Source organism: Haemorhous mexicanus, chromosome 21 (genome assembly GCF_027477595.1).
Source record: "Haemorhous mexicanus isolate bHaeMex1 chromosome 21, bHaeMex1.pri, whole genome shotgun sequence".
NCBI classification, from domain to species: Eukaryota; Metazoa; Chordata; class Aves; order Passeriformes; family Fringillidae; genus Haemorhous; species Haemorhous mexicanus.
Window position 1 is genome coordinate 691,708 of NC_082361.1, and position 27,164 is coordinate 718,871.

The window sequence follows — 27,164 nt, forward strand, 5'->3', positions numbered from 1 at the left end:
TTTTGATTAACTGTGGCTGCAGTTGGTAGGTGCTGTGAGTAAATCCACTCCGGTGCGTGCCAGCTGTAGCGAGGCTGCTCCAAGTCAGGTGATCCAGATGTGTTAGTTTTATAAAGCAATGCAGTGCAATAGTGCTCAGTGTACTGGTCTGGCACCCTGCAGAAGCAGAATTCCTCCAGGGGGAAGAAGGCTCTCGTGGCACGGGCACTCGGGAAGGCGGCCGGCTTGGCGCTGGCACGGCGGCACCGCACACGGCACCGGGAAAGCGGCCACACGGAACCTGCATCCCTGTGTCCTATCCTGAAGGTTGTTCACGTTTCTGCCTTAATGTGCATCAGGAAGAAAATGAACTTCAAGTATCCATTTCCCCTAGAGAAAATCTCTTCCCTGAAACTCTGCAACTAATGAAATGGGGATCTATAAATAGCAGCATCATTACCATGAGAGCACTTGCTTTGTGCCCAGCTCTGCCTCTGACCCTCGTTACACTAATAACCAGTGGGCTTCCATTGCATTCCTCCATAGGATGATCAATATTAGGACAGTTAAAATGTGATGTACATTTAAGCCACGGGGTGTATTTACTCACCGGCTTGCTCAAACGCGGAGCACAATGCGGCGGGTCCTGCCTTTCCCTGCTCACCCCTTCTACAGAATTCCTTATTGTCTCAAACGAGGAGAGAGCTGCTCTGGAACTCCTCTGACGGTACCAAGACGCACGTCGTGACAAGACAAAAGCCATAACACACCTGAAACGTTCCCTGATGAAATCTCTCGATGAACCTCATTAAAATGGTTACTTCATTCCAAATATTATCTACTGAGGCACCACTGTAGTAAACTCTTCCTAAATTGTGCAAGTGAGCATTTAATCAGGGAACGCAATGGTTTGGAAGCGTGGTTTAGGTCTAGTCAAACCCCAGCATTTTCCAGTTATGATGGATCCTTTCCAAAAGTTAACTGTCATTTAATTTCACTGTGTACTGTAAATTCAACTGTCCTAAAGGACAATGCAGTTTGTGAATCCCGGGTAAAAAAGAACTATTTATTAGTTGCCTATGGAATATTCTGCTACTGCGTATAATTTATTGATACTGAGATATTTATGCTGCCCTTCATTAAAGGTAAATATTCAGTTACATTTGCATCTCCCATATACAAAGAGTTCAATTGTTCTGCTAATTTCATATCTCTTAAAATAAATATGATAAAACGTTCCAGTGGGTGGATGAGTTTAAAGGCTTTTATTCTCTGTGACAAAATTATTGATGACAACATATCATAAATGGCACTTACTCCATATACACATGTCACAAGAAAATGTAAAATATTAGAACAGTTATGCATGCAGGAACATTTACTTTTTAAATGAAAATATAACATCCCAATTTTAAAAACCATGTGGTTAAATCAAGAGAATGCATATAGAGAAAACAGAGGACATGAAATTCCACACGTGTTTGTGCTGATTTTCTCTTTGCTTACAGGTACGACACAGGTACTCAAATGTGATTGACTTTATTTAAGCCACAAAACACTGAGTGCCCCAGCAAAGCCCAGACAAATGGCACAGCCACACACAGCTCACAGCGCGCCGCCGACTGCTCTGGCTCCCAGAGGTACTTGTTCAGTGGCATTTTTTTTTCTGTTTGTTATCACCCTTTAACTTATTAAATATTAAACCAGCTCAGAAATCTGCATTTTATATCAAAATCAGCAGTGAAAGCCAGTAAAATGTATTTAGAAGATCCTGTGCTGGCCAATTGTGCTGGTGTGACTCCAGAGGCTGCACCTCTGCTGAGCACACTGTTATCTGCTCCAGACAGCGGTGGGGGATGTTTGGAACACGCTCCCAGGATGAAGACTTACGTGTTCCAATCTTGTTTAAATCATCCGGACATACCTCCGAGAGCCTAAAAACGGGTTATTGCAAATGGCATGGGTCTTTCTATTTTAATATGATTAATATTGTAAGACACACAAAGATATATGAAAGCAAAGATTTAAGAGAAATAAACTGAGGAAGTAAAGCTTGTAAAATGCAACCAACACCCTCTGAAAATACCAGGCAGCAAAGGTTGCATTTTAAAGGAAGCAGAATTCTCAGCACATGGTGGGGAGAGCAATGGCATTTTTACTGGGGCTGAAAACCAGAAGTGTTTGCTGATCTGTGCCAGCAGCTGAACTTTCGGGCCTATTTGTAAATAAAATCAAAATTGCAACTTCAGGTCCATGGATTCCCCTTGCCGTGGGCCTAAGGCGGAGGAATAGGCAGGAGCTGGGCGCTTCCCACAGCCGGGATTTGGAGAATTTCAGAGTTAAATAAAGCAGATTTGTAACTGGCAGGATCCTCTCAGCACCGACGTGGTTCTTGCTCTGAGGCAGCCGATGGAGCAGAGCTGCTCAGCGGCACTTGACAACAGCAGTGCTCCCACAATTGTAACCCTCAAATCCAATCAATCCTTGCTCTTTGCATTTCAAGCAGCTCCTGGCTGCCACTGCCTGAAGATAACTATTTTACCACCTCTGTCATGCCTAATTAACAAGTCAGATGTACAATTTAGAAATTTTGCAATTAACCTGCTAAAATATTGCTGGAGGATGCTAATTGTTATGCCAGTTGCCATAAAAGCTCATTTGCATAACTTATGTGTGAAAAACAATTATGAGCGGCGTTCACAGACGCGGTCCACAAACTGCTCCTAGCTACGGATGAGAGGGCCACAAAAACACTTAATTCATTGCCCACAAAATTATGTTCCCCCTTTTCTTAAACAGCATCTGTTTTGTGAAGCCATATTCATAGAAAATCCCCAAATCAACAATTAGGAGCATATGTAAATGTGCGATTACAGTTCTTTTTCTTCCATTGACAAGTTGCCGCAGCCGTGCCGGCGCGGCGCGGGGCGGTGCGGGCTCCCCGCGCCGGGCACTGCCCCGGAGCCGCCGGCCCGACGGCGCCCGCGCCGCTATCGCCTCCCCGCAGCCCATCACTGGGGGCCACTTTAACAACAAAGAACCTAAAGTCAATTGTTTCTCCAGTGAATGGGCGTCTGTTCTCAGCATATATTTACCCAGGCGTTCAGGGCAGATTTTTACCATTAAATTGGAGGCTGTAGAACATGGTTGTTGTACAAATATTTACATTAGTGCTGACCACAGCCTTATTGCGGCACTCGGAGAGAACAATATCGCCAGCTCCGTCACCCCGCTTTGGAGGCCCGAGGCTCGCTCCCGGCCACAAAGCCCTGCCCGCGGAGCAATCAGCTAATTCCATGGGACAGGAGCCGGTGCACGGCATTTCCATCAGGCCCCGCCGTGCCACAGTTTTAGGGTGGGAAAACAAATGTCTGTTTTCTGTTTCATGGAAAACGGGACGTGGACTCTGCGATTTTGGGTCTCCTTTCAAACAGGCAGTTCACTCAGCAAGTGCTCCCAGCCCATTAAATACGACTAAACTAAATAAGAACTTGAGTCTGGAGCCCCACAACACACAGCCGAGTGGTTCAGCACCGATGACATCACGCCACTACACAGCAAGATGATGTCACTTGCACCTCTCCAGAATATTAGAGATTTAAAAGTTACATAACAATCTCGGTGATTAAAGAGCAGCTGTTATGATAATCAGTCAGTAAAAGGAAATGGATTTGTTTAGTGTTAGCAACTACAATATTATTAGATGCTGGGTATATTGAAAGGAAGAAATATTTCCTTTATTGAACACAAAACACTATAAATTTAGGTAAACCGAAATTAGTTCATGTAATACACTGACATCCAAGAATTTATGTATAAAGAGTCTATCATTTAATTTTCAGACATTCAATTTCTATACTTGGTCACAGTCAAAAGGTCAAGAACCAACAAGTCAATAAGTTCCCAAGCTCCATATTGATATCACGTCACTGCCCTAACAAGTGGAGGGGAAGCAAGAAATAATTCACAAAAAAAATCCTCAGCTGCCTTTGGAGGGCAAATCTCACCCAGCGTCCCACACCAGTGCTGGGTACCCAGAGAGCCCCACCAGTGCCAAAACCTCCCCAGCCCTGTGGCACTGGAGGTATCGGGCAGGGCTGTGGTGCCCACACGCCAGCGCCCACTCTGCCGTCCTCAGGCTTCCTTTCCCCTCTTCACCCAGTGCAACACGAGAAAGAAATACGAGGTAGAAAAGCTGATAGTTCCTTCTCTATTTGAATAACAAGTGAAATCCTAAAAATCCCTCCACTGCATGTTATTACCAAGTGTATCTCCAGGTTTTATAGTGACAGGACTGTGCTATAATTTCTGAGAAAACCTCGGCATAAAGCTCCATAAACCCAACCACTCCTGTAATGTATCACCTTATCTAGTGCACAATCATTTCCACAACTTTTCATGTTAGTATAATTTGCACAAAAATGGTAATAAATACATCCTTGAAGTCAAATAAGAATCATTGCACAATCTACTGTAACTTGTTCTTACTAGTGACAGTCAATCACGCTACCAGGATCTCACATGAAAGAAAATAAGCAAACATTTGGGTGTTCTGTAATTACAAACCTCGCTAAAAGCATGCTTCCTTCTTTAATCAACAAATATAAGAAAGTGTGTCTGGCACAGCCTTCTGAGTGTGCCAGCCTGCCTTGAACAGCTACTGTGCAAGGAGAGCACCGATCCCCAGCGATGGGAGCAAACCTTCTCCTTCTGTACTGAGCAAGCCAACTACCAAGGCACAAAACCCTGATATCCTTTAAGCAGAGGTCTAACCATGGAGTAAAACACCATTCCTGATTAAAGCCAAGAAAAGAAGAAGTCTAAGGAAAGCTTAATTTCTTCATCTCCAGGAGGTACGACTCATCTGCGGCCAAAGTGGAATGAAGCGGATTCTGTAAGTTTACCTCTGACATAACAATTTTAATTAAACCCAACACTTGATAAAAATATTCCTTTTTAACACACAGCATCAAGTCAACAGAACCTTCACAAAAAATCAGATGGATAGCATTCCCATTTTAGAGGTGAGAGAAAGAAGCTCTTGCATTCAGTTCCATGAGGCAGTGGCCAAGCTCGGGGTCTGCCCCACCAAGGTCACCACATCGCTCCTCCCTCAAAGGGAAGAAGGTTTCTTCCCCTGTCAACAGCACACCAGGACTCAAACCAGCAGTGCCAGGATTTCCTCTCCAGCACCATCTTCTCCTGAAACAACGCCATCAGGGGTCTACTGGTAAAGTTAAGGTCGGCTTCAGAACATTTTCATTACTTAGTTCTTTTGTTCAACAATCTGAAACCCAAAGTGAGCAGCTGGAGCCCAGCAACGCTTCCTTTTGCTGCCTGTGAGAACTGACTTTGCAGTGTCGGGCGATGTTTTGTTCCTTCCAGTATCAAAAAGGTTCACTATGACAACTAAAGTTTTGGATTATACATTCCTGATGGGATTCTTTGGGCCAAGCTCTGGGGAGCTGTGGGCGACCAGGGACGTCGTGCTTCCCGTGAGAACGGCGCTGGGGCCCTTTGTTGGGGCGAGCAGGGCGGGCGGGCGCCGAGGGCGGGCACGGCGGGCAGGGACCCGCAGCGCACGTGCCACTCGTCCTGCGCCGGCTGAAAAGCCCCGTGGCTCCGGGGACAGCGCCGTGCTTTGTGTCTCATGTGGTTCGTGTTAAAAATTTCCCAACAGTGATAGACTTCAGCTGCCAGGATCAGGGAGAGCATGTGCATCCAGCATGAACAGCCCCCGCACGCAGCTCTGGGCCATTTTTTTATCCTTTTTCCTTTCTTTTAAATAACTATTGGGGCTCATAACAAGCACTGTCACTCCAGCACTGCTCCCCTGATTGACTTTGCGACAATGATCTGTGGAGGAGATGGGCACTCAAACAGCCACTCTGCTGCACTCAGGCAAAGAGGACTAGAGAGGCTCGGGTTAGGTTTGCTTTGGGTTTATTTTTTGCTAAATTTTTGTTCCGTTTCCAGAATTACCTCTCTGATTTTTTAAAAAACAGTGTTGCAAAACCAAAACTAATCACAACACTGTAGTAAAGCAACTCAGAGGCTGAATGAAAACCACACATATACACGCACACCCAAACTCCAATCCTCAAAAAACAAAGGAGAAATTGATCAGAACATCTCATCTTTGAGCCATCCTGGAGCATCTTGCTACAGCAGAGGTCTCAGCACAGTGATCTTATGTATCATATATGCTCTAATAAATAGGTTCAATGAGTTGAGTTAAGGGCAGAGTTTAACTATTAACTCTAAATTCCCTCACTCTTATGGCTGTAAGTCAATCCCTTAATGTTACTTTAACACAATTTCTGACAGTTGAATAAAATCTATGGTCAATATTACAACCCCTTCTTTCCTAAAGGAAGGAAAATACATGTGTGATTTGCATCAGAAATGGTGGGAAAGCCGTGGGTGAGTGGGGGTGACAAATGTCCACAGCCCTATTGGCCAGGAATCCGAGCCTTCCATGTGCCTTCAGCAAGCTGGGCCCTCACACCAATCCCCAAAACAGCAGAACGGGCAAAACCACCTCCACACAGGTACAGCTCTCAGCACAGCAGCTGTGAGCAGGCAGAGACATTAGAATACAAAGCTGTAAGATATATCTAAAATAATCCCACAAAAATCAGATGACACAAAGAATTCTAATACTTTCCTTTTGTTAAGATACAGTAACTGAGAATACAATGAAATTCTTCATGTTCAGTATCTCCCATTAGATCAATTAATATTCAGAGAAAGGCTTTAACATGAAGTTTAAATAATCATAGAAGGAGAAAAAGAACCACCAATGTTCTAGAAGCTTCTCTAGACCTTTCAATCAATTTTATTTATATGCAAAACCAAGAGAAACTCAGAAAAAACAAAGCTCCTCCTGATGCTAAAGCTCTCAATTTACTGACAGGCAAATGGCTTCATGCTGCCACTTAATCTCATTTCTTGCATAATGCCCTCTAATTAGCATATCAAAGTGAATTAATACTTCTAGGGCATTAGCAATGGGAAAATCTGCTCCAGGCTTCACAATAGCAGTTAAGCAAGAGCCAAGAAATCCTCAAAAACACCACAAACCACTTTGCATTGCAAAACTGTTCAATTTATTTATCCTCTCTCTCTAAACACTTTTACCGCACACTGTTTTACTACTGTTCACCAAACAAAATGATAATTGCCAAAGTTACCAGCATCTGTAATGCCTGTTTAGAATCTTAATTTAGATTGTGTACTTGAAGCTCTCTAGATGCTTCCATTGACCCCGTCATACACCACAGGACATACTGGAAAACTGTTGTTCTTTTAAAAAATGTCGTCAGGATAATATTATTAAATAACCTTTCCCACTTACAATAAATGATTAAAAATTAAATAATCTATGACAAAGCCACCTGCTGGACAATGAGGAATGAGAGATTGGCTTTAAATGTTGATGCATGACTGAAGTATAGCAAAAGGGTTTGACCTGTAAACACATGATGCAAACCCACCTCCCTTCCAGGTGATGGATTTGTATTACATGGGATATGCAGTGATTCACATTGTTGCAGTCCCTGTGACTGTGCAACACGCATTGAACTGATCATTAACAAAAGAACTGAAACACCTAAAAGAGCATAAAATTAAAGTAAGTGCATAATGATTTTTACTATATGCTTTTATGCAAAACATGCTATTTTTATTCAATTCCTGATGCAATAAACACATTCAAGCTGTTAAAATCAGAGATCAGCGCTTTTCTCCTTTAAAAAATGTTTTCAGAATCTACATTCAATCACAGGTCACTTTGCAAAATATAAATTGTAATTTATAAACAAGGTCTAAAAACCCCTGAAACTTCATCACCTTAGGGCTCTGCAGCAGTCTTTAAAAATAGAAATAGACCACTGAGGGGAAAAAAAAAACAAACACCCAAACCCTACCTCCCAACACCAGTACTCCCACCCTAAGCCCAGGAAGGGCCTGGAGCACCTAAGGAAGGCCAATAACAAAGAGTAGAGGAAAATGCCGGGGGGCAGTGGGGTTTCTGCATTTCTGTTTGCAACACGAAGGGGAAAAAAAAGTACAGTAATTACAAAATAAATTATGCCGGATATTTATCTGGCGCTTCGAGGCTTCCTAAAGAATGTGCATTACTGAAAAACACGGTGTTGAAGGAGCAGGCTGCATTACCTTTCCTATTTAATTCCCTGCTTCCTCCCTCAGTCCCGGCAGCACGATGGAGGAGCTCTAATGTCCAGCTGAGCTGCACAATTCATCTGTTTGGCTGATGAACTACTCCAACTCTATAAAAGCATGAACTGTAAGAGCTGACAGAAACTTTAATAATTTATATTAAATATTGATGTGAATTATTTACTCCATTCACACTTAAAGCCAGGAATTGCCTACCAGAGAAAAGCAAACGTGACAAAAGGTCAACACGCTGGTGAGAAAAGGCAGGCGGTGTCAGGCATGTGTTATCTGAACCATGCTGATCACCTTGATAAGCGAAGAGCATTAAACATGACTGCTGAGCAAACAAACAAAGCATTGCTCTCAGGGTGTCAGTCGCGGCGCTCCGGCAGCTCGGGCTCGGCGCGGCGCGGGGCGCGCAGCTCCGCTCGGGGCTCCGCTGCCTTGGGCTCGCCCGCGCGGAGCCGCATCCACTCCTGCCGCCGGAAAAATATTCACCCGGCCGTCATGGGCACCATGGGCAAGGAATGGAAAACAGCCCAAATCTGAGGGCACGTCCAACCCGGACCGCCACGCGCTCCGCTCCCCAATTATTAATATAGCCTTCATTCGGATTTAAATATTGCCTTGCATTTGTAACAATTTAGAGTGTCTAATTCTGCTTATATTTGTCTACGCTAGGCTGCAAATATCATTATATTAATGCTTCACACAAATCAATGTTTAAATTGAAAAAAGACAGCATAATATCCATATCATACAACTTTACCATTGAAAGCTGCAGGAACATAGCTTGATAAATGTGTTAAATCCTGTATTAAAAAAAAAAAAGACTGTTTTGCATTCCCTACGTGCCATGATAATAATTTATCTCTGAATGCAAAAATTCCTTAACTTACAACAAGCATCCTAAAATACACCACACGGTAACTGCTATAATTTGGTATTTTCAGATAAGCAAGCAAATGTGTAGAATTCAAAAATAAATGGAAGAACATGAAAGACAGCTATAAAATAAAATAAATAAAATAAATCCCTGCTCCTGGCTAAATTAGTATTGACAAGTAGGGCCAAATTTATCCCCTGTAGAGGGGAAAAAAAAAATCTCTGGAACCACTAATCTCAGTACTCAAGGTGAAGATGGATATTTAAATGCAACAAGGAGCACCAGCAATGGGAAGTGCTGAAGGTAAGGTGCAGTCTCAGGTTCTGAGAGACAAAATACCACAAATTTCTCTAGTGCCCATAATCACCAAATCGCCATTTTCTCAACTAGAGAAGTGCCCTGGTAGAAATCCACCACAGAACCAGGCTGCTGATAATGAATGTGTTGGAAACAGATGACCAAATGACAACCAAGACATTTTATTCAATTTATTTTTTCCTAGTAGGACATTTATGAAGAAAAGCAATGTCATTGCCATAAGGACAGTGCAAACGACCAAGCGTTCTGCTGCACGGCACCATTTGTAATACATCTGCTGGCAATTAAAAAAATACATTCAGAAGTACAACCACTGGGTCGGTGGCAAACCTTGGTACTGAAGCATGAGATGGAAGCAAAAGCTAAACAATTTAAGGTGAGCTGGATGCACATTAACGTCCAGCACTGTCTTCTTCAGGTAGTCAGGGAAAAACAAAATACGTATTTAGCCGCTCGAAAAAAAACCAAACAGGACTGCAGATAAATATTTTAAAGAGCTAAAGTAAGCAACAATAACATCACAGCTGATATTTAGAAAATAGCCGAAATGCACACACACGCTCCCACACACACACATACATATATGTATGCTATCGGTGCCCTTTCATTGTTCCATCTGAGTCCTCTCATGCTCCGGCAGGGTTACAGGGTATTACTGCGAGTTCTTCGCACTACACCTTCGCTGAAAAGTTGCAATTTGTGCAGTGCAAGGGCAGAGCGCTGCGACTGGCTTTTCCAGCCCCACGGTGCCGACAGGGGTTAACATTTCCCAACTCTGCCAGAGCCACGCACGGCAGGCTGCTCCAAGGAGTCCCCTGGCCGCGGGTTCCCGGCTCTGCAGCATATTGACAAGGGGCGTTCCTGAGCACCAGGGCCAGGTCATCAATAAGGAGCTCTGCAGCCGGGCGGGCCCGATGCAGCCCTTTAATCACAGGGACGGCAGCGCACGGCTATTTACAGTTGTAGCAATAAAAATAAAGGCAACTTACACGGGAACGGCCAGGAATTAACCCCGTGGCTAACATGCGGTTTGTCTGATTTTCAGAGCTTTTTTATTCATTCTTTAACACCAAAAAATCTACACAAGGAGAGAACGTTCTTAATGAACATTTTCATCCTCTCTCTTTAGACATAAAAAATAGTTGCAGCAGCCCGAGCAGCCGAGCAGGCCTTTCGCTTCCCCTGCGGACACCTCCTGCAGTCGAGAAGTTCATTAAGTTTTATGATCTTCCCAAGTCAGTCCTGCTTATAAGCCTCACAAAGGCCACAAATCTGGCAAACCATCATGTATGCCATTAGGCTTTACTAGGAAATGAATGCTATTTAGGGGTGGTGGTGACAGTAAATTCGGGGTTGGTTGGCAGCTATCATTGTTGCTGCTGGACTTGGGGAAATAAATAAATAAATAAATAAATAAATAAATAACTGCAGATGTGTGCACCGTTATGCACATGAATTCAGACATTTTTGTAAGTGTGTGATCCTGTCTCTACAAATTACTTTTAAAGACAAAAACCCAAATTATCTATCGGCACAATCCAGGACCTAATAATATGTTGCTCCATTGGGAAATAATTGCAATTCTCTAAGACATTTTAAGACTACGAGAATTAATATATTTTTAACTTCTTTCTCCATAAGAATAACCAAGACCCCAGGCCGAGCAACATCCTGGAGGAAGCTTAATAAAACCACCATTCTGTAGGCGTTTTACTCAGTAAAAAAGAGCTATTTAAAAAAACAAACAATGGCGCAAATGAGTTTTTGATTCCTTCTGGCAGGACATGAGGAAGGGAGTGTGACACAGGTATGCAACAGATGTGAGCGTTTGCCCAGTGACACCTCAGAGAGTGGGCAAGGCCCAGCCAAAGGGAGCCACCGGCTCCTCACTCCCTTATCTTCCTGTTTATTGGAGGGGCTTCAGAAGAACTCTGGTATAATTTTTCTTTGAACTAATTAAAGCCAGAGGTGGCAGTTTCTTTATGAACACCGTGCTACCTTGTGGTTGCCTCTCAGAATACACACAGCTATTAATAGCTGTAAAGCACTTAAATGTATTATGCAGCACTTTTGAAAATGTTAAAATGTTAAAAAAGAAATGTCAGGCTAAATTCAGTAACTCAGTGATTTGCTTTGTACATGGTAAATACCTCACAGGGAGAAAAAATAAAAATCTTCAGCTCCTGACCCTGCGTGAGGCTTTCAGAAATGAGATGCATCCATTAACCCTTGCTGGGAAGTGACAGAGTGGCTCCATGCAAACTGAGGATTCCTCCTTGTGCTCTCTCCCATCCAGTCTCACAAAGTCCTCGCTGACTGTACTACAAACTACTAAAATGCAAATAAATACATAATTCAATATAAAAATCAGATTACTTGTTTCTGAACAGACATGACTTCCTCACCTCTGGAGGAAGACAGTGATGAAGCCATCACTGCACTTCCCACACCCAGGTAAACTTTGGTTCTGATCAGGAAGAATTAAACGCCAGCACATGACCCCATGGGAGGCAGGTTTAAGCACCTGGTGATTGTCGGACCACAGACAATGCAGAGTCCTAGGCGAGAGGGGGACACCTCCGCTTTAACTGCATCTCAGACCCTTCCTCAAGCTTCCAGTTTAGAATTGTTTGAGCCATTCCCTCGGAGAATAGCTTCCAGAAAACAGGCTACAATTTATTTTCACGTTTTGTTTGCTTTAGCACACTAAGTAAAGCTTGCACAGACATTTCACCTCAACTGAGAGACCCTGGGTGAAGGTCCTTTTCCAGGAAGAGTTTTTGGTGGAGGTGTGGATCCATCTCCATCAATCACTCAGAGCATTAATCGTGTCCCTCCCGTGCTGCAGGGCTGGCAGGAGCTCGCCTTTGGGCAGGCAGACGCCTTCCCTCTTTGTTGGTTCTCAGCGATCTCACAAAAGAGAGATAACTCGAAAACTTGCTCGACTTCTTGCGGCACAAATGCAGGATCCCAACTTACAAGTTATCACTGAAACACCCCGGAAGGTTTTAGACCACAGAGCCTCTCGTGCGAGACGGTGGCGGCCTCACAAACACCCTGTGCCAGTAATCCCACTGCTGAAAGGACTCGGGCTTTCTTCGCAGCTCACCTCTGACATGTGGCTGACTACACTTGCCTTTCAAAACACTGAGGCTAAGCCCTCTGCAAATAAAGTGACCGCGGGACCTACGCCTGCCTCCTTAATTGAAATGTGCCTCCTGCAAATGTCTAACACCGAGGGCAGGTTGCTCTCTGGCTCCGGAGCAGGACGGGCAGAGAAGTTTAGGGCAAGGCAGGAAACAAACACAAGCCGAAGGAAAGGGGTTTCGAGCCGGCCGAGGTGGAACGTAGGTAGGTGGGAAGGGAGAGGGATCATTCCCCTTATCCCGGGTAATATAATGCAACATAAAGCAGAATCAATCTTAATATTCACAACACAGTCAATACCCTAGTGCTTAGCTGTCAGCAGGAACTGAAGTGGATCCCCGGTAGCAAAGAAACCCTTGGACATAAAGCACCATAATTCACAGAGAACCGCTCACTCCGGGCTCCACGGCTCAGATTTGCAATGATTTCACGTTGGGTTGTTTTCGTCCAGGTTTATTTTTTCAGTGTGGAATTAAGCAGAATGTTATTGAGTATCACATAGAGCTAAAAAGCCAGGCAATGGCTTAAGCTATATGTGAATAATTGGCTATTCATTTTTAAATCCAGTCATAATAAATGTTTTTGTTATTGTTAAATGTTTTTTACTATTGTTAAATGTTCTTATTGTCATTAAATATTATTTTCACTAAATGTCCTTGTTCTTGTAATACAAAGCAGAATACTTTGCAAATTTTCTTCTTTAAACAAACAAACAAAAAATTCTATAAATTCAGTGATGTGAAAAAATTGCAAAAAATCTCCTAAAATGCCCACAAGAAAAGCACGGAGTTTACTCCTGTCGCGTTAATGCAGACGAATAAAAAACCGCACTTTTGCGATGATTTTTGAGAATTTTGGCGTTTAAAAACCCAGCGCCCGGGAGGCGCCGGAGCAGCGCCGGGCACAGGAGCGGGGTCGGGGCGCCCATGGCGGGGCCGCCTCGGCTTCGGCTCGGCGCCCCCGCCCCTCAGAGAGCTCGCGGTCCGGTCCCGGGGTTAAATCCCGCGGTCACACCGCCCCGGCACGTCTTTCACACACCGTCTGACGGTAACACGGCAGCGCGGGCGCTCCGGGGCCGCGGGGGCCGTCAGGGGGGACCCCCGCGCCCCTTCACGGCGCTCCCGCCGCCTCAGGAGCCGCCGGGTGCCCCCGGCCCCGCGGGGCTCCCCCGGCCCGGCCCGGCCCCCGCCCCCGGCGGCGTGAGGGGCGCCGGGCCCGGCGCGGCGCGAGGCGGGAGCGCTAAGATGGCTGCGGCGGCGGCGGCGCGGGCGGCCCGTACCTGTTTTCTCCTTGATCTCGCAGAGGACGCTGAACAGGGCGGGTTTCATCCTGTGGCAGTTCAGGGCGTGTTTCCTGCAAGAGAGCACAGGACAAGCGGTTAGCGCCGGGCTCCAGCAACATGGCGCCGTCCCCAGCCCCGCGCTGGGGCCGCTCGCCCCCCGGCCGAGGGTCCCGGGGCCGCGGGCAGCGAGGGCCGGCCGGAACCTCCCTCAGCCCGCTTCGCCTTCATGCGGAATTATCTTTGTGCAAACACCGCCCGAGCGAGGGGGAAAAACCACCCCCCTCGTCCCCGTCCTGCGATATTAGAACTGATTTATTAAGGAGATTGGGGAGAGGGGGGGGAGGTGTACAGAGTTAACATTGTTTTTGTATTTATTGTGATTTAATACAGCCAGGGTTTGGTTTGGGTTTTATTCACACACACACATCCTCTCCTGCAGCAATATCTGGTCAGATTTATAATTCATCTGCTGCCACTTTGAGACAAGAAAAGAAAGAAAGAGGCAAAGTTGTACTTTGAGGGATGGCCGGACAGACAGACGGATGGACGGCGGCGCAAAGGCCGGTATCCACCGGACAGTGTCCAGCGGGAGCGGGCAGGGACCAGCCACAGCCTCCCGCACCACAGTGACGGCAGAACCATCGCATACTTCTACATTTATCATATCTTTTTTTTTTTTTAAGGAAAGAAATCATTAAATAGCAACTTGGCTCTGCCTTGGCTGCTGATAATTTCTCTTACGGCCCCAAGAAGTTGCTCTTAATTGTGAGACTCCGGGTCTCTGCAGAGGAGCAGGAAGGAGAGAAACAAAAACCACACACACACACCAAAAATAATTTAAAAAAAAATAATATTAATAATAATTTTTTTAAAAGACAAGGTTTAATTAGACGAAACCAACTTTGCTTGTGCCTCATCCAGGCTTTGGTCAGTGATGGTCATGATCTGATGGAGGATGTCGCCGATGTCCTGCTTCCTGCCGTCGCCGTCAGCCCCTTCGTGTCCGTGGGGAGGCGGCAGGGCCATGCCCCCCTGCACCGAGTGCCCGGCCAGGTTCACGCCGGCCAGAGTCTGCAGCATCCTGGACTGATCGTCCATGGCTCCGGGCCGGGCCGCGCTCCGGGCGGTCACGGCAGCGCCTGCCCCGCTCAGTCCCAGTGCCGCGCTCCTGACCGCGCTCTGCACACACACCACGAAAAAAGGGAAAAAAAAAAAAAGCCAAACAAAACAATAACAAAAAAAAAATGTAGTATATGTGTTTTGACCGGATCTCAGCTGTTTATTCCACTCTCTTCTCCTTCCCAGGGCAGTAAATCACTCTCTTCTTTAGTTACAATCTTCTTTCATCATCATCATATTGGTGCCTCGGATAAATGAGCTGAGCAGATTTCTGTGAGGTTTTCCTGGTACAATCTTCCTCCAAAGCTTTTTTTTTTTCCTTTTTTATTTTTATTGTTGCTTTTTATGTCTTTCCCCACTTGTCCAAAAATCTTCTTTGCAAAAAGGCAAAATTAAAAAAAAAATTAAATACAAAATCAAAAAAACTCGCTTTCAAATCCTTCAGAAGTTGGGAGGGTGCAAACAGCAAAAACCACAACAAACCAGCGAACACCCCCACCCCCAAATTGCAACATAAAAAAGCCAAGAAAACACAATCACAGAGGGAAAAAAAAAAATTAATCGCCCTCCCCCCCAAATAACAAACGATCCCAAGTCTGTGCACGGGGGTGAGACAGCAGCAATCAAAAGTTTGAACTTGTGCAAAGAAAAGAGCGGAAATAACGGGGAAAGAACTGTAAAAAAATTAATTACACACTCTCTGCAAAGCAATGTGCAAAAATATCGGCCCGCCGGAATTTATGAGCCCCGCGCCCGGTGCCCGCGCGTGTTTTATGTTGTTTGATGGCCGCTCCGGTGAGGGATTGACAGGCTGCCAACGCCACTCACTCACCGCAGACGTGTCACCCTGTGAAGGAGCCGAGCGGCGCGCGAGAGGGAGCGGAGCGCCGGCCCCGCCCCGCCCGCCGGCCCCGCCCCGCCCGGGCCCGGCCCCGCCCCGCCGGGCGGTCCCCTCGCCCCGCCCCGCCCCGCCCGGCGCGGGGCCCCGCCCGCCCCGGTCCGCGCGCGCGGCCCTCCCGCCGGGCCCAGCGGCTCCCGCGCTCCCGGGGCGGGGGGGAGGCGGCGGTCTCGTGCAGGAGCGACGGGCGCGGCTACCAATCGCTGTGCGGGGGGGGCGAGAGCTGGCGGCGGCGTCGACCAATCAGCGCGGGCAGGGTGGCGCTGTACCCGCCCGTCCCACCTCGGGCCCTGCCCCCGGCTGAGGAACTTGTGATTGGGCCATTCGAACGGTGGCGTGGGCGGGGCGATCGGCCGGGCCCCGCCCCCGTTGCTGTGGTGACGGCGGGCCGGGCCCGCGCGGTCCCACCGGGCCGAGCCCGGTGCCTCCGACCCCCCCCCGGCGCAGGATGAAGGGTCCCGGGCCGGTCTGCCGAGGCCCGTGTCCCCGCGGAGGAGCTGCGGGACAGACCAGGAGCATTTGGCACAGCCCACGGCTCAGGCCGTGCGTTACCGGCGGTCATTGCAAATTATCTTTTTGTAAATCTGCACAGAACCGCGGAAATGGGAGAGAATAAAGCACAGGCACCAAGAAGTTCATTCTCTTAAGAGAGACCTGTAGATCGCTGCCGTCCCTCCTCAGACTGCCCTGTTCACTCCAAATTCCTTCAGTCCTGCTCCGTTTTGCTCACACTTTGGGTGGTGTCTAACACAGCTGCCCCCATAGAGGCCTCTTAGGGAAGGCGGCTCTAGGTGCAATGGACAGCCACAGCAGCAGTTAAACGATCCTTAATGTGCTGAATGTGCTCTGTCTGCGATGGACGATCTCAGTGGAGCCATGCCCAAACTCATCCTCTGACCTTCCTGGTGGTCTGGCTCATGCCTCAGGCTTGGCATGGGCCAAGCAGAGCTCCCGGCTCCCCCAGTCCCAGCTGGCATCGCATTCCACACCGTCACTTGGGCCCTGGATGTCACTGGGACCCTTTCAGGCCAGGGTCACGTGTGGCTGGTGCCGATGGAGATGGCTCCTGGTCAACAAATCTGCGCTTTCACTGTCCCCCCATGCAATTAGTGAATTCATTCACATTTCAATTGCCTAACATCTTAATTATTCCACCATTGTCTGTCTTGAGCCAGTGAGTTTTCAGGGTCATCCAGTTTTTACTAAGAACGCTACCCCAAAGGCATTTAAAATTGATATTATTTTGATTATTTCACTGATGCGTTTGAAAATGGGACAGGGCTCCCTGGCCCCTGCAGGGACCTGCTGGGCCTCACCACATCAGCGGAAAGATGCTGTTCTGGGTGATTTTTGTACTGTTTTAGGAGGTTGAGTCTAGTCACTCCAGAGCTCTGGGCTCTTCCAGCTGCAGCCCGGCACTCCCTGTGAGATGCCCTGTGCTGGGGCAGCTCCAGCTCCTGCTCTCACTGCACTGCCAGTCACTGCTACCTGCTCCTCACAGGCCCTTGGTGGCACTTGTGCCATGCTGTCCACTGTCCCTCTCACAGGCAGCTGCTTTTCGATGAGTGCAGCTGCTGAGACTGCCACGTTAGGCTCTCCTCAGGGATTAACAAGTCTCCTTACTTCCACAGGAAACTGCGGAGCCTGCACCAGCAAGTCTGGAAAGGTGACAGGGACACACAGCCAGGAACAGGAGCCCTGGGAACAGCTGGGAACACCTGCAGCTCCAGGAGGCCGCGGTGGCGGCTGGGCAGCCCTGCTCGGCCAGGCAGCCGTGCGGAGACAGCCCCGAGCCCCGGGTACCCCAGGGACGCTGCTCACGGCCTGGGGCACGGCAGCAGCGACCGTGTGCGGGGCTCATCCCCGCGTTGAACACCGAGCGCTACCTGCGCGCTTCGCTTTAAACGGCACAGTGCTTTTATTGGAAATTGGAAATAAAACTGCTGCGCTCCCCGCGAGAAAAGCCTCCTGTGTGTCGCCGTGCGCCACCGCGGAGCGCCGTGCGGCCGCGGGTGACCCGGTACTGACCCGGGGCACCAGGGGCTGGGCAGCCGTGCCCACCGGAGCCCGCGAGCCGCTACCGTGCCGCCGCACCGCCTCCGGCCCGGCCCGGCCCGGCCATCCCGCGCTGCCGGTGCCGCCGCCCCGCCCGTTCCGCGCCGTCATTTCCGCGGCCGCGGCGCTTCCGGGTCGCGCGCGGCCCCGCGCCCGTTCCGCCGCACCCGGACCCGGAAGCGGCTGCGCGGCCCCGCAGCGGCGGCGGCGGCGCCGGTAAGTGCGGAGCGGGGAGGGCGGTCGGGGCCGGGCTGCCCGCGCTGTCAGTCCCTCGCAGGCCTCCGGGCCTCCGCGGGATGCTGTGACCGGCGGCGGCGGCTGCCAGCCTGCCCGGGACGCGGCTCGGGGGCGCCGGGGCTCCCTGGGCGCGTCTGCCGGCGGCGGGGCGGGAGCAGCGCAGCGCGGGGCGGGCGGAGCGGGTCAGGCGGGCGGCCGGCAGCGATGGGTGGCGGGGGCCAGGTGAGCGCGGCTGGAGCGGCGGGGACCGGCGGGGAGCCCCGGGATGCCCCGGGGGAGCGGGAGGCACGCGGCTGCCTGGGGGCTCCGGCCGGGTGCCGGTCACTCCATCCCCATCCCGTGACATGTGTCCCTGTCGCACACCCCTGTGCCCGTGCCCTGGCCGCTCCTGCCGGCCGCACGGAGGGCTCTGCCCGCCCCGCTGCTCCCGGCGGGCGCTTTGGGCAGCATCAGAGCCAAAAGCCGTTCTGGACGGGGCTCTCGGCTCTGCACCTGCCTGCCGGTGCCGTGAGAGCACCGCAGGGAGCGGGAAAGGTGTCCGGGACATGCAGCAGTGAGTTGATTTCTGTGCTAGTGGAAGTTTGGTAATTGACTAAACAGAGATGCCAGAGCCCAGCTTGGATATCCTGAGTGTGTTCTAGACGGTTTTAGGCGTCGGGGGATTATCAGGTAGATGGAAGACGGGGAATTAGACTCTCTCGGTTACTTTTCCAAATTCAGAACAGCTCCATTCACGGACACTTTTTTGGGTTAGATTAAAAATAAATTGAGATCAGCATGTACGTATAGACTTGTACAGAAATAACTGAAGCAGGGAGAACCAGTTTAGTCAATTTCTGTATCAGTCCTGTTTCAGGTCTTTGTTGTAACACCCTTTCCTCATCTCTTGGTTAAATTTTTCACCCAATTGCAACAAGTAACAAATTTAAAATAACAAATAACCAATGTTAAAATAACAAGTAACAGCTACATTCTTGTTGTGCGTTTCCTTTGGATCAGTGAAGGCCTCTGCCGGTGAAGCAGCCGGACACAGGGATCTGTGTTATGCATTCTGTAGCACGAAATTTTCGTGACCATTCGAAGCTGTGAGCATGAAAAGCTCACACCTGTTTGGAAAGGTCAGTTATGGCAACAAATGGCACAGCACGAGCAGCATACGGGTCACAGCTCATTCCCATATGGTCACTCTTTTCGGAGATCACACAGTCACTGAGGTTGGAAAAAACCTCTGAGATCATCGAGTCCAGCCTCGGACTCACCACCACCTTGTCAGCCAGGCCAGAGCACTGAGTGCCTCGTCCAGTCATTCCCTGGGCACCTCAGGGCTGGTGATCCCACCACCTCCCAGGGCAGCCCCTTCCAACCTGGACAACCCTTTGTGTGAGGAAATTCCTTCTGATATCCAAAATTCCTTCTGACATCTGAGGCCAAATGACACTGGCTGAGAAATGGGGATGGCACTCAGGTGCCTTCATTTGTTCCTGTTCAGGGGCTGGAAGGGGCAGGTTGGAGCTGTGGGGGCAGAGCCTGGGGGATGTTTGTGCTGGTGGGGACCCTGCCCTGCACCTGGGGACCCTGTCCCGCACCTGGGGACCCTGTCCCGCACCTGGGGACCCTGTCCCGCACCTGGGGACCCTGTCCCACACCTGGGACCCGCCGTGCAGGGAGGGGCTGCCTCAGGGGTTGTAGCAAAGTTCTCCAGGGTGTTTCTGTTAGTGCCTCTGACACAGACTCCTGGCTGTGAAGTTTTTGATATTAACTCTGTGTGTGTGTGAGCTGAGAGGCTCCATCAAACTGTGGTGCCTTGTTGTTCACTGTCTGTCAGCTCAGTTTTGTATCCCAGACAGCACAAGGGCAATCCCTACCTTGTTTGCTTATTGCCTGAGAAGTGCTGTATCTAAATCCATTATTCTGAGAGCAAAACAAAGCTCCTTGAATATGTTTTGTGTGCTCTTGAAAGAGACAGACCCAAAATTAAAAGCCAGAGGAACAGGGATTCATCTTTTGTTGAAGAATCTGTCCAGTTTCATTTGACATAAAGTCCCAAAGGGGCTGAAGGTCTCAGGCATTTTTAAGTAGGTCTGATCATCATGAGTGCATGCTGCTGTATTTAAAAAATAAGATTATGATCATGTTTTTAACGCAATAAAAATATTTACATGCCCTCGAAAGTGGAATGCCAACAACCTAAAGAAACTGACAAGGACCAAAGTGTGTGTTTTGACAGGTGCTGCTGTTTAAGGCACCCCCGTGCCTGGCAGTGCCAGCCCACCCTCCGTGGTGCTGCAGAGCTGTGCAGTGGCTGTGCTGTGAGCCCCTGGGCTGGACCTGCAGCGTGTCCCCAGGCTCTGTCCTGGCTCCTGTCAGCCTGGGGACCTCTGTGTGTGTAAAACCCAAACAGGGTAGCATCTCTCTCAGCAGCAAACAGGCAAAAAGGTGAAATGGTGAAGCTTCCTGGTTCAGTTATTTTAGAGATTGAAGCTTGAATTGATGTTTATGAAATTTTTTAGGTTTTTTAGACTCTTGAATATCATGCTGAGAATTGTGAAAATAGCAGCTCTAGTCTGATATTTGGGCACTATGCTTTCATTCTCCACTCTACAAGAAGATATTTTATTTATCACAGAATCCCAGAGTGGTTTGATATCCCATCCATCCCTGCCCTCTGGCAGTGGGAAGCCATTCCCTGTGTCCTGTCCCTCCATCCCTTGTGTATGGTGTCTCTCCCTCTTTCCTGTAGACTCCCTTCAGGTGCTGAAGGCTGCATTTAGGTCGCTCCTGGGCCTTCTCTTTTCCAGACTGAGCAATCCCCACTCTCTCAGCCCTTCCTCATAGCAGAGGTGCTCCATCCCTCTGATCATTTTTGCGGCCTCCTCCAGACCCACTCCAACAGGTTGATGGCCTTTAGGAATGTTCAAGCTCAGCAAATTGTCTTTAAAGCATTTTAGGCATATGAGGGACAGACAGTGTTCCATGGAAAAGCACCTTTGTTGAAAGTGTTCCTTCCCAGCTTTCTGTGCAGAAGTCCATCATCTTCACCTTCTGGACAGGGACTGCTGTTCCGGTGGAAAAGAGTGTTCAGCAGGAATAAAAGTGAATTGAATGTTGTGTGTTATTCACAAGGCCCTCTGGTTTTGTTTTGTTATTTTAAAGCCAGCAGCAATTAAGCCTCAGTCATGAACTCAGCTATTTTTTCTGCCCAGCGATTCTCCCACATGTGCTGTGAAATTGGGTCAGGGGGCTCCGGGGTTGTGGCTCATCCCAGTGTGGCACTGCAGCTGTGCTGTGTGTCAGGGAGTCCTGCAGACAGCAGGAGAAAGCAAGCTCAGTCAGAGGCATTAAAAATGAGGAGGTGTTTGGCCGTTCTGAGTCGAGCAGAGCCCGGGCAGAGCGGCGCTGGGAGCGCTGGAGCCAGCGCTCAGCACAATATCTGAATGAAAAATGACAACACTTTGTCATCTGTTCAAATTGATATTGCACTCTCGGCTGTGACAGCTGAAAAGGCCCACAGGTGCCATATAAAGAGGTGACCATGTTGTCATATTTCATTTAGGCATCCCTCTGCAAAGCCATAATTACCTAATTAGGTTGTTAATTAGGAGATTAGCATTTCGCTATATTGATAGAATGCTCTTTGCAGGCACGAGTCTAGATACAGATTTGTCTGCCCTAATTTATAATCTCTGCATTTTTATACTTATTTATTTGCTTAAAATCTTGATGCAAGATTTCTCAGGTTAGCAGAGAATCGACTTGTCTGCAATTAAACAAAGATTTGACAAGATCAGGAAAGAGAAGAGTGAATACTTCCCATACATACCCCAATATTTTCTCCCCCCCCTAAAGCTCAGTAATTAAAATATTGGAATTGGTGTTATTTGCATCCTGATTAGTGTGACAACAGAAGTATAGCCAAATTCCAAGCAGTTCAAAAATACAGAGCAAGTGCCAGATTGATTTACAGGTCTGGAAATGAACAAATAATTTGTTGGAAGTTGTGTGTAATGTAGTGTTTGCTCATCATAACTTCCCAATTCCAGTCTCTCTTGTGAGAGAACCTCTTTATATGACTGTAAATGATTATTTCCTTTTTAATGATAGGACCAGAGTGTGAGTGACAGCTTCTGCAGATAAGTATTCACTCTTAAATGCGCTTGAGCTTTTGCTGAAACATAAACTTGAATGTTCGTATATTTCAGTTCACTTTCCTTTATCCTGCCTGCCCAGGACCTGTCTGTGTTTGAGGGGGTTGATTATTTTTGCTGCTGCAAATGCAGATAACCAGAACCATTTCTTGTGCAATTGCAGACAGAAGTTGACTGGGAAATTATTTCATAGAACCTGAATCATAAATATTGAGGTATGTTCGTGCCGTCCTGTTCCTGCTTATATGATGCTGGGGGAAAAATCAATTTTTAATTCTAATCTGCCTATCTTTTTCATTAGTTTTTAAAGATCACTTTGGAGAGCTACAGTCAAGGAGGTGTTTGAGTACAGGGACTCTGGAAGCCCTTGAATGATAACATGACCTGCAATGGTATACAATTTTTCCAGCTTGCTATGTTTTGAGTTTGTTAGCAATTGTCTGGGTTCCAAATTGTGCCTTTCACAAGTTGTGTCTTTGGAATACTTTTGTTTACTTTCAATAGGGCTTTAATTGTTTATTACTTTCTTAAGGAGGACAGTCAATTTAAACAATATTAAGACAAAAAACCAAAAACAAGCTACAGCTTTGCAGAACATGAGGAGAGAAGGTTTTCCCCCCTACTTCTTGCTTTTATAATTTGGAGAGGAAGATACATTGCAGGAATTGGCTTGAGAGTTTTGTGGGGAATTTGGAACTGGAAAACTCTTAAAACCATTCTATTAAAATTGGTGGAACTTCGAAGTTGTAGCTCTTTCCTGCAGCAGAACATTTTCAGTTGCTGACAGCTTTCTCTGATTTTATTGTTTCTTGTAGCTTGCTTAGAGGTCTGCCTATTTCAAAGCATGAAAGGCAAAAATATCAACCCTTCACGTGAGGAAAATATTTCCTGTAAGATGCCATGGAAAGGTGGCACTGGCTTGTCATTTTAGGGACACATCCTTCAGTGTGGTGGCACCACAGGGCTTTTGCTGGAGCTGGAGGGGTCTGACCTGGAGCCTGCGACCTTTTGGGGATGGGCACAGGGTGTGAAAGTGCCCGTTGGCTCTGGTGTCACCTCACCAAGAGAAATCCCTATTGCTGCTGGAAAATATGTCAGGACCTGCAGGAGGGAGCAGGGCGGGGGCAGTGGGTGGCACAGAGGGGCAGCTGTGGAGGTGAGACACGGCTGCCCCAGCTCTCTGCTGGTGAGGGGCAGTGACAGGGACCAGCCACCTTGTGCTGGGCAGTGACAGCGAGGCATTGTGTCGGATTCCACCGTGTTCATGTAACAAACCCAGGAATCCATTCCGAAATAGCTGCCTTTCCCCAAAGTGAGGAGAGCTGCTCTCAGCATTTTTCACGCTCAAGGTCAAACGTTCCCCCTGCAGCCAGCAGCGAGCAGGGCTGACACATGGCTGCAGTCCCCCCAGTCGGTGGGTCCAGCACGGAGCGTGGCTCCAGCAGTGCCTGCTGCTGTCTGCCTGACACCACGGGATGGATGGGAGGGATGGCAGCCACGAGGTTCAGCTTGTCCTTTCCCCTAATCTCACACTTGCTTTGCTATCTCGTTGTCACCTGGTGTAGGTTAAGATGCAGATATGATCCCTGTGTGGGGCGTTGGTGGGGGAACAGGAAAGCCAGGAACCTTTATTTAAATAATTGCAGCGCATCGAGCAAGCAGGAGGGTCACAAGAACAGTTCACATGGTGCGATGATGAAGTTGCCTCCCGAAATTCAGCTGTGTTCAGCTGTGTGTTCAAGGTACAGCCTGCATGGCTGCAGATCCTTTTCCAAGACCTTTGTGTCACCTCCCGGCAGCGGAGTCGTTTGTTAGCGCGCTCTGCGCTCCTGGTTGTGCGGGGGTTATGAATGAGCCTGATCTGCATAAAGCCCTGCTTGCCTGGCTGGGAGAGCCCATCCCTGCCATAAATATAGCCGTGGGGAGCTGCAGGAGCAGCACTGCTGGGAGAAACACTAGACTGAGATGCAGCTGTCTGCTGCTGCCCCAGAGTGCCTGTGAACCCTGGCGAGGTGCTCCCCGTCCCGGCGGTGCGGTTTGACATCCCTGGGGTGTTCTGTGCCTGCACCAGGCTGGTGGGGGCTCTGCTCCCAGGGCAGGGCAGAGTCACAGCAGTGGGGCCCAGGAGGGGAGAGGGAGCATTCCTCCCTGGCTGTTGGTCAGACAGTGTGCAGACACTTAGATAGGTGATAATAAGGATCAGAAGAAAGTGAAGGCCTCTGTCCAGCTGTGAGCTGATCACAGGTGTTTGCCAATCAGTACATCATTCAGTCCCAGCCTCTGTATCCTGTTCTACAGAAATACCAAACTCTAAAATTCTGGAGATTTCACATTGCTCTCCTCAGTTTTAGTGTTCGCACAGAGTATGTTTGACAGCTGCCTGCAAAGTGCTGTATTCAGTGGTAGAATATTATTTCTATAGCACAAGTATTAGAAGAACATTTATTTTTTGTTTATGATGAAAGAATGTATAAGGTGCTGATGCTTAGAAGGTCCCTGAATTCTGTTGAATTTGGCTCCTCTGTGAGGGTGTGGGGATGGTGTGTGGGTGTAGGAGTGCAGAAGGGGTGTGCTGGCAGATCTAGACATTGGTTTTGGGTCTGTGATTTTGCTGGAACCTTCGGGGTGTTTGTGTAAAGGTTTGCAAAACTGAACTTTGCTTCTTTGAGTTCTTCTCTCTCACTGGAAGTCACTGTTCCTCAGAGTGGGTCTGTGCCTTTACCAGCAGGAGAACTGGTTAGAATTCTGGGGGCTACAACTACCAAATATGGCATCAAAACCTGAACTGAATTTGGGGTCTGACCTTTTTTTTTTTTGCTTTTTAAAGGATATTTCCTGTTCAGAGAGTTTCCACTTAGCATTAATGCATTGGTAAATTAGTTTTAATGTACCTTTTTGAAAATTCTGAAGAGGAGGAAATGAAAATACGTTTGTGTAAAACTTGTGCAGAATTTCCAGCACTTTCTCAGCGTTCAGGTCTGTGGGAGAGGCAGTTGCAGATGTACAGTTGGGAAGAAGCTTGGCTGATTTAGCACACCACTGCTAATGGCAGGAAGTCGGGGTGCAGGGTAGAAAGGTAAAACTCGCATCTGCTGTTACATGTTGTTAACTCCCTCAGCAGACATTAAATCATTTCAAGTACAATAATAGTGTGGGAGGTAAATTAACTAACCATTAACAATCTTATAAATACACAATTAACATGCCAACGTTTATATGACACATTGATGGGGCAGCAGTAATTTTTGATTGGGAGTTTGCAGACCTTTCCGACGCCTGAGGCTGTTGCTTATTTAAACAAGTTTTTACCAACTGCAGGTACACGTGGCTTTTCCTAATCAGTGAGTAGAAATAATTCAATTTAAAGAACATTCTCAACATGTGTTTTGCCACGTCCATAAGCTGTACTTGGCTGTGTCTGTGTTTTTCAGGCCCCACGGTGCTGGTCACACTGGTGGGACATTTGCCTTGTGGCCTCTCCCTTGGAGGACTGTGAGAACTCCCTCAGGAGCAGCCCTGCTCACTTTGATGGAAAGAGTCAGAACATTAAAACAACGTGTGGAGTTGTGGTGCTCTGGAGCCTCTGGAGATCCCATCCAAATTCCCACCTCCAGGCAGGGCCAGCAAAGCTCCAGGCTGTGTCCAGTTTGGCTTTGAGTGTATCCAGGGATCCTGCTGGAGTGAATTTCACTAATAGCAGAATTTCTGGGGACATAAAAAGGGGACATGGCAAAATGCATTTGCTGGTCCTGGAACAAGCCTGGCTGGTCCTTTCTGTCTCTTTGCTCTGTTAAAATACCCAGGAGAAGGCCAGCTGCCTCTAGCAGATTTTCATGGGAAGCGGCTTTGTGTGATTTAAGCAGCAGTTTTGCAAGCAGCAAGGACAGGAGGTTGCTGGTGTTTCTGAGTTCAAAATCCCAAACACACACATGCAGCTCGATAAAGTGTTTTCCTCTGGTTAGAAAAGCAGTGGGGATTTCAGACTTCTGAAATTTACATGTAGTCTTGCCCTGTGTGTGAGCTCAGACTGAGCCCCCTCAGGAGGAGGTGTCCCCAGAGCTCCTGCTGCTGCTCACTGATGGACTTGCTGCATGAACAGGAATAATTTATTTTTTTTCCTTTTTAGGTTATTTTCAGCAGGTAATTTTTTGATCCAGCTCACCCCACAGCTCCACTGCCAGCTTTGTGACATGGTGGAATTCCTGGAGCAGGTCAGGCAGGGCATGGAGCTGCCCCTTTCAGAGTCAGCCCAGGCTTGAATTAGATTGGCATCACTACAAACCCACAGCTACAGAAAAATCAGATAACAGTGTGAGCGTGGTTTGGGTTTTGTGGTTTGGGGTTTTTTTCCTTTTCCGTTTTGCCCTCTACTTTGTTTCAAAAGGCCACTTGAGTGCTCTGAATGAAATATCTTAGGTAAGTGGCAATTACAGTTCTTTGAGTGCTTTAGAGCTCAGGCGTGTGGTGTTTGGTCACAGAGCTTTCTGTGTTACAGCAGTTGCCCTCTGTGAAGCACCATGCAGCAGCAGATGTTCAATATTCTGCCCTGAGACACTAATCTCTTCATGTTTAAAGCTTTTCCTGGAAATACAAAACCTGAAGAGAGTCTGTAATAAGGCACTCAAAAAGTTGGTGGGTAGATGCAGAAGTAAAACAGAAACACAGTTGTGATGGGTGAAAAGAAATCCAAAACCCTGTTGTTTTGTAGATGGATTAGTTGGAATAGGCAGATGTTTCTGCTCTGGATTCTCTTGCCATGCTCCTGTGTGCAGCACTGTGGGGTGTTTTGCCTTAGAGCAGCCATGTGTTGTGAGTACTGGGACCTGTCTGGAGGTATCTCTTGTGTCCTGCTGTCCTGGCACTCAGGTTTCAAGCTGTCCTCCAAAGCCCCTGTTCCCTAAGTGGTCTCAGCAGCCA

The 27,164-nt window shown here is 48.1% G+C and overlaps 2 protein-coding genes across 12 annotated transcripts in view; one reads left to right on the top strand and one right to left on the bottom strand.

Moving 5' to 3' along the window:
• Positions 1–15,828, bottom strand: part of PBX3 (PBX homeobox 3) — a 102,581-nt gene extending 86,753 nt beyond the window's left edge. Inside the window, exons 1-3 of one of the 8 annotated variants that reach the window (XM_059864996.1) lie at positions 15,745–15,828; positions 14,695–15,283; positions 13,791–13,864 (exon numbers count right to left, since the gene is read on the bottom strand). In XM_059864996.1, the coding sequence (XP_059720979.1) occupies positions 13,791–13,864; positions 14,695–14,891 (271 nt within the window). In that variant the 5' untranslated portion in view covers positions 14,892–15,283; positions 15,745–15,828. Of the gene's footprint in view, positions 1–13,790; positions 13,865–14,694 lie in introns of all 8 variants that reach the window. The other 7 variants (XM_059864993.1, XM_059864994.1, XM_059864997.1 and 4 more) reach the window with 7 other exon arrangements.
• Positions 15,829–17,990: 2,162 nt separating this feature from the next.
• Positions 17,991–27,164, top strand: part of MAPKAP1 (MAPK associated protein 1) — a 79,982-nt gene continuing 70,808 nt past the window's right edge. The window contains exons 1-2 of one of the 4 annotated variants that reach the window (XM_059864902.1): positions 18,035–18,081; positions 26,374–26,458. The gene's annotated coding sequence lies outside the window, so the exon portion shown is untranslated. Of the gene's footprint in view, positions 18,082–26,373; positions 26,559–27,164 lie in introns of those variants that run through there. The other 3 variants (XM_059864899.1, XM_059864900.1, XM_059864901.1) reach the window with 3 other exon arrangements.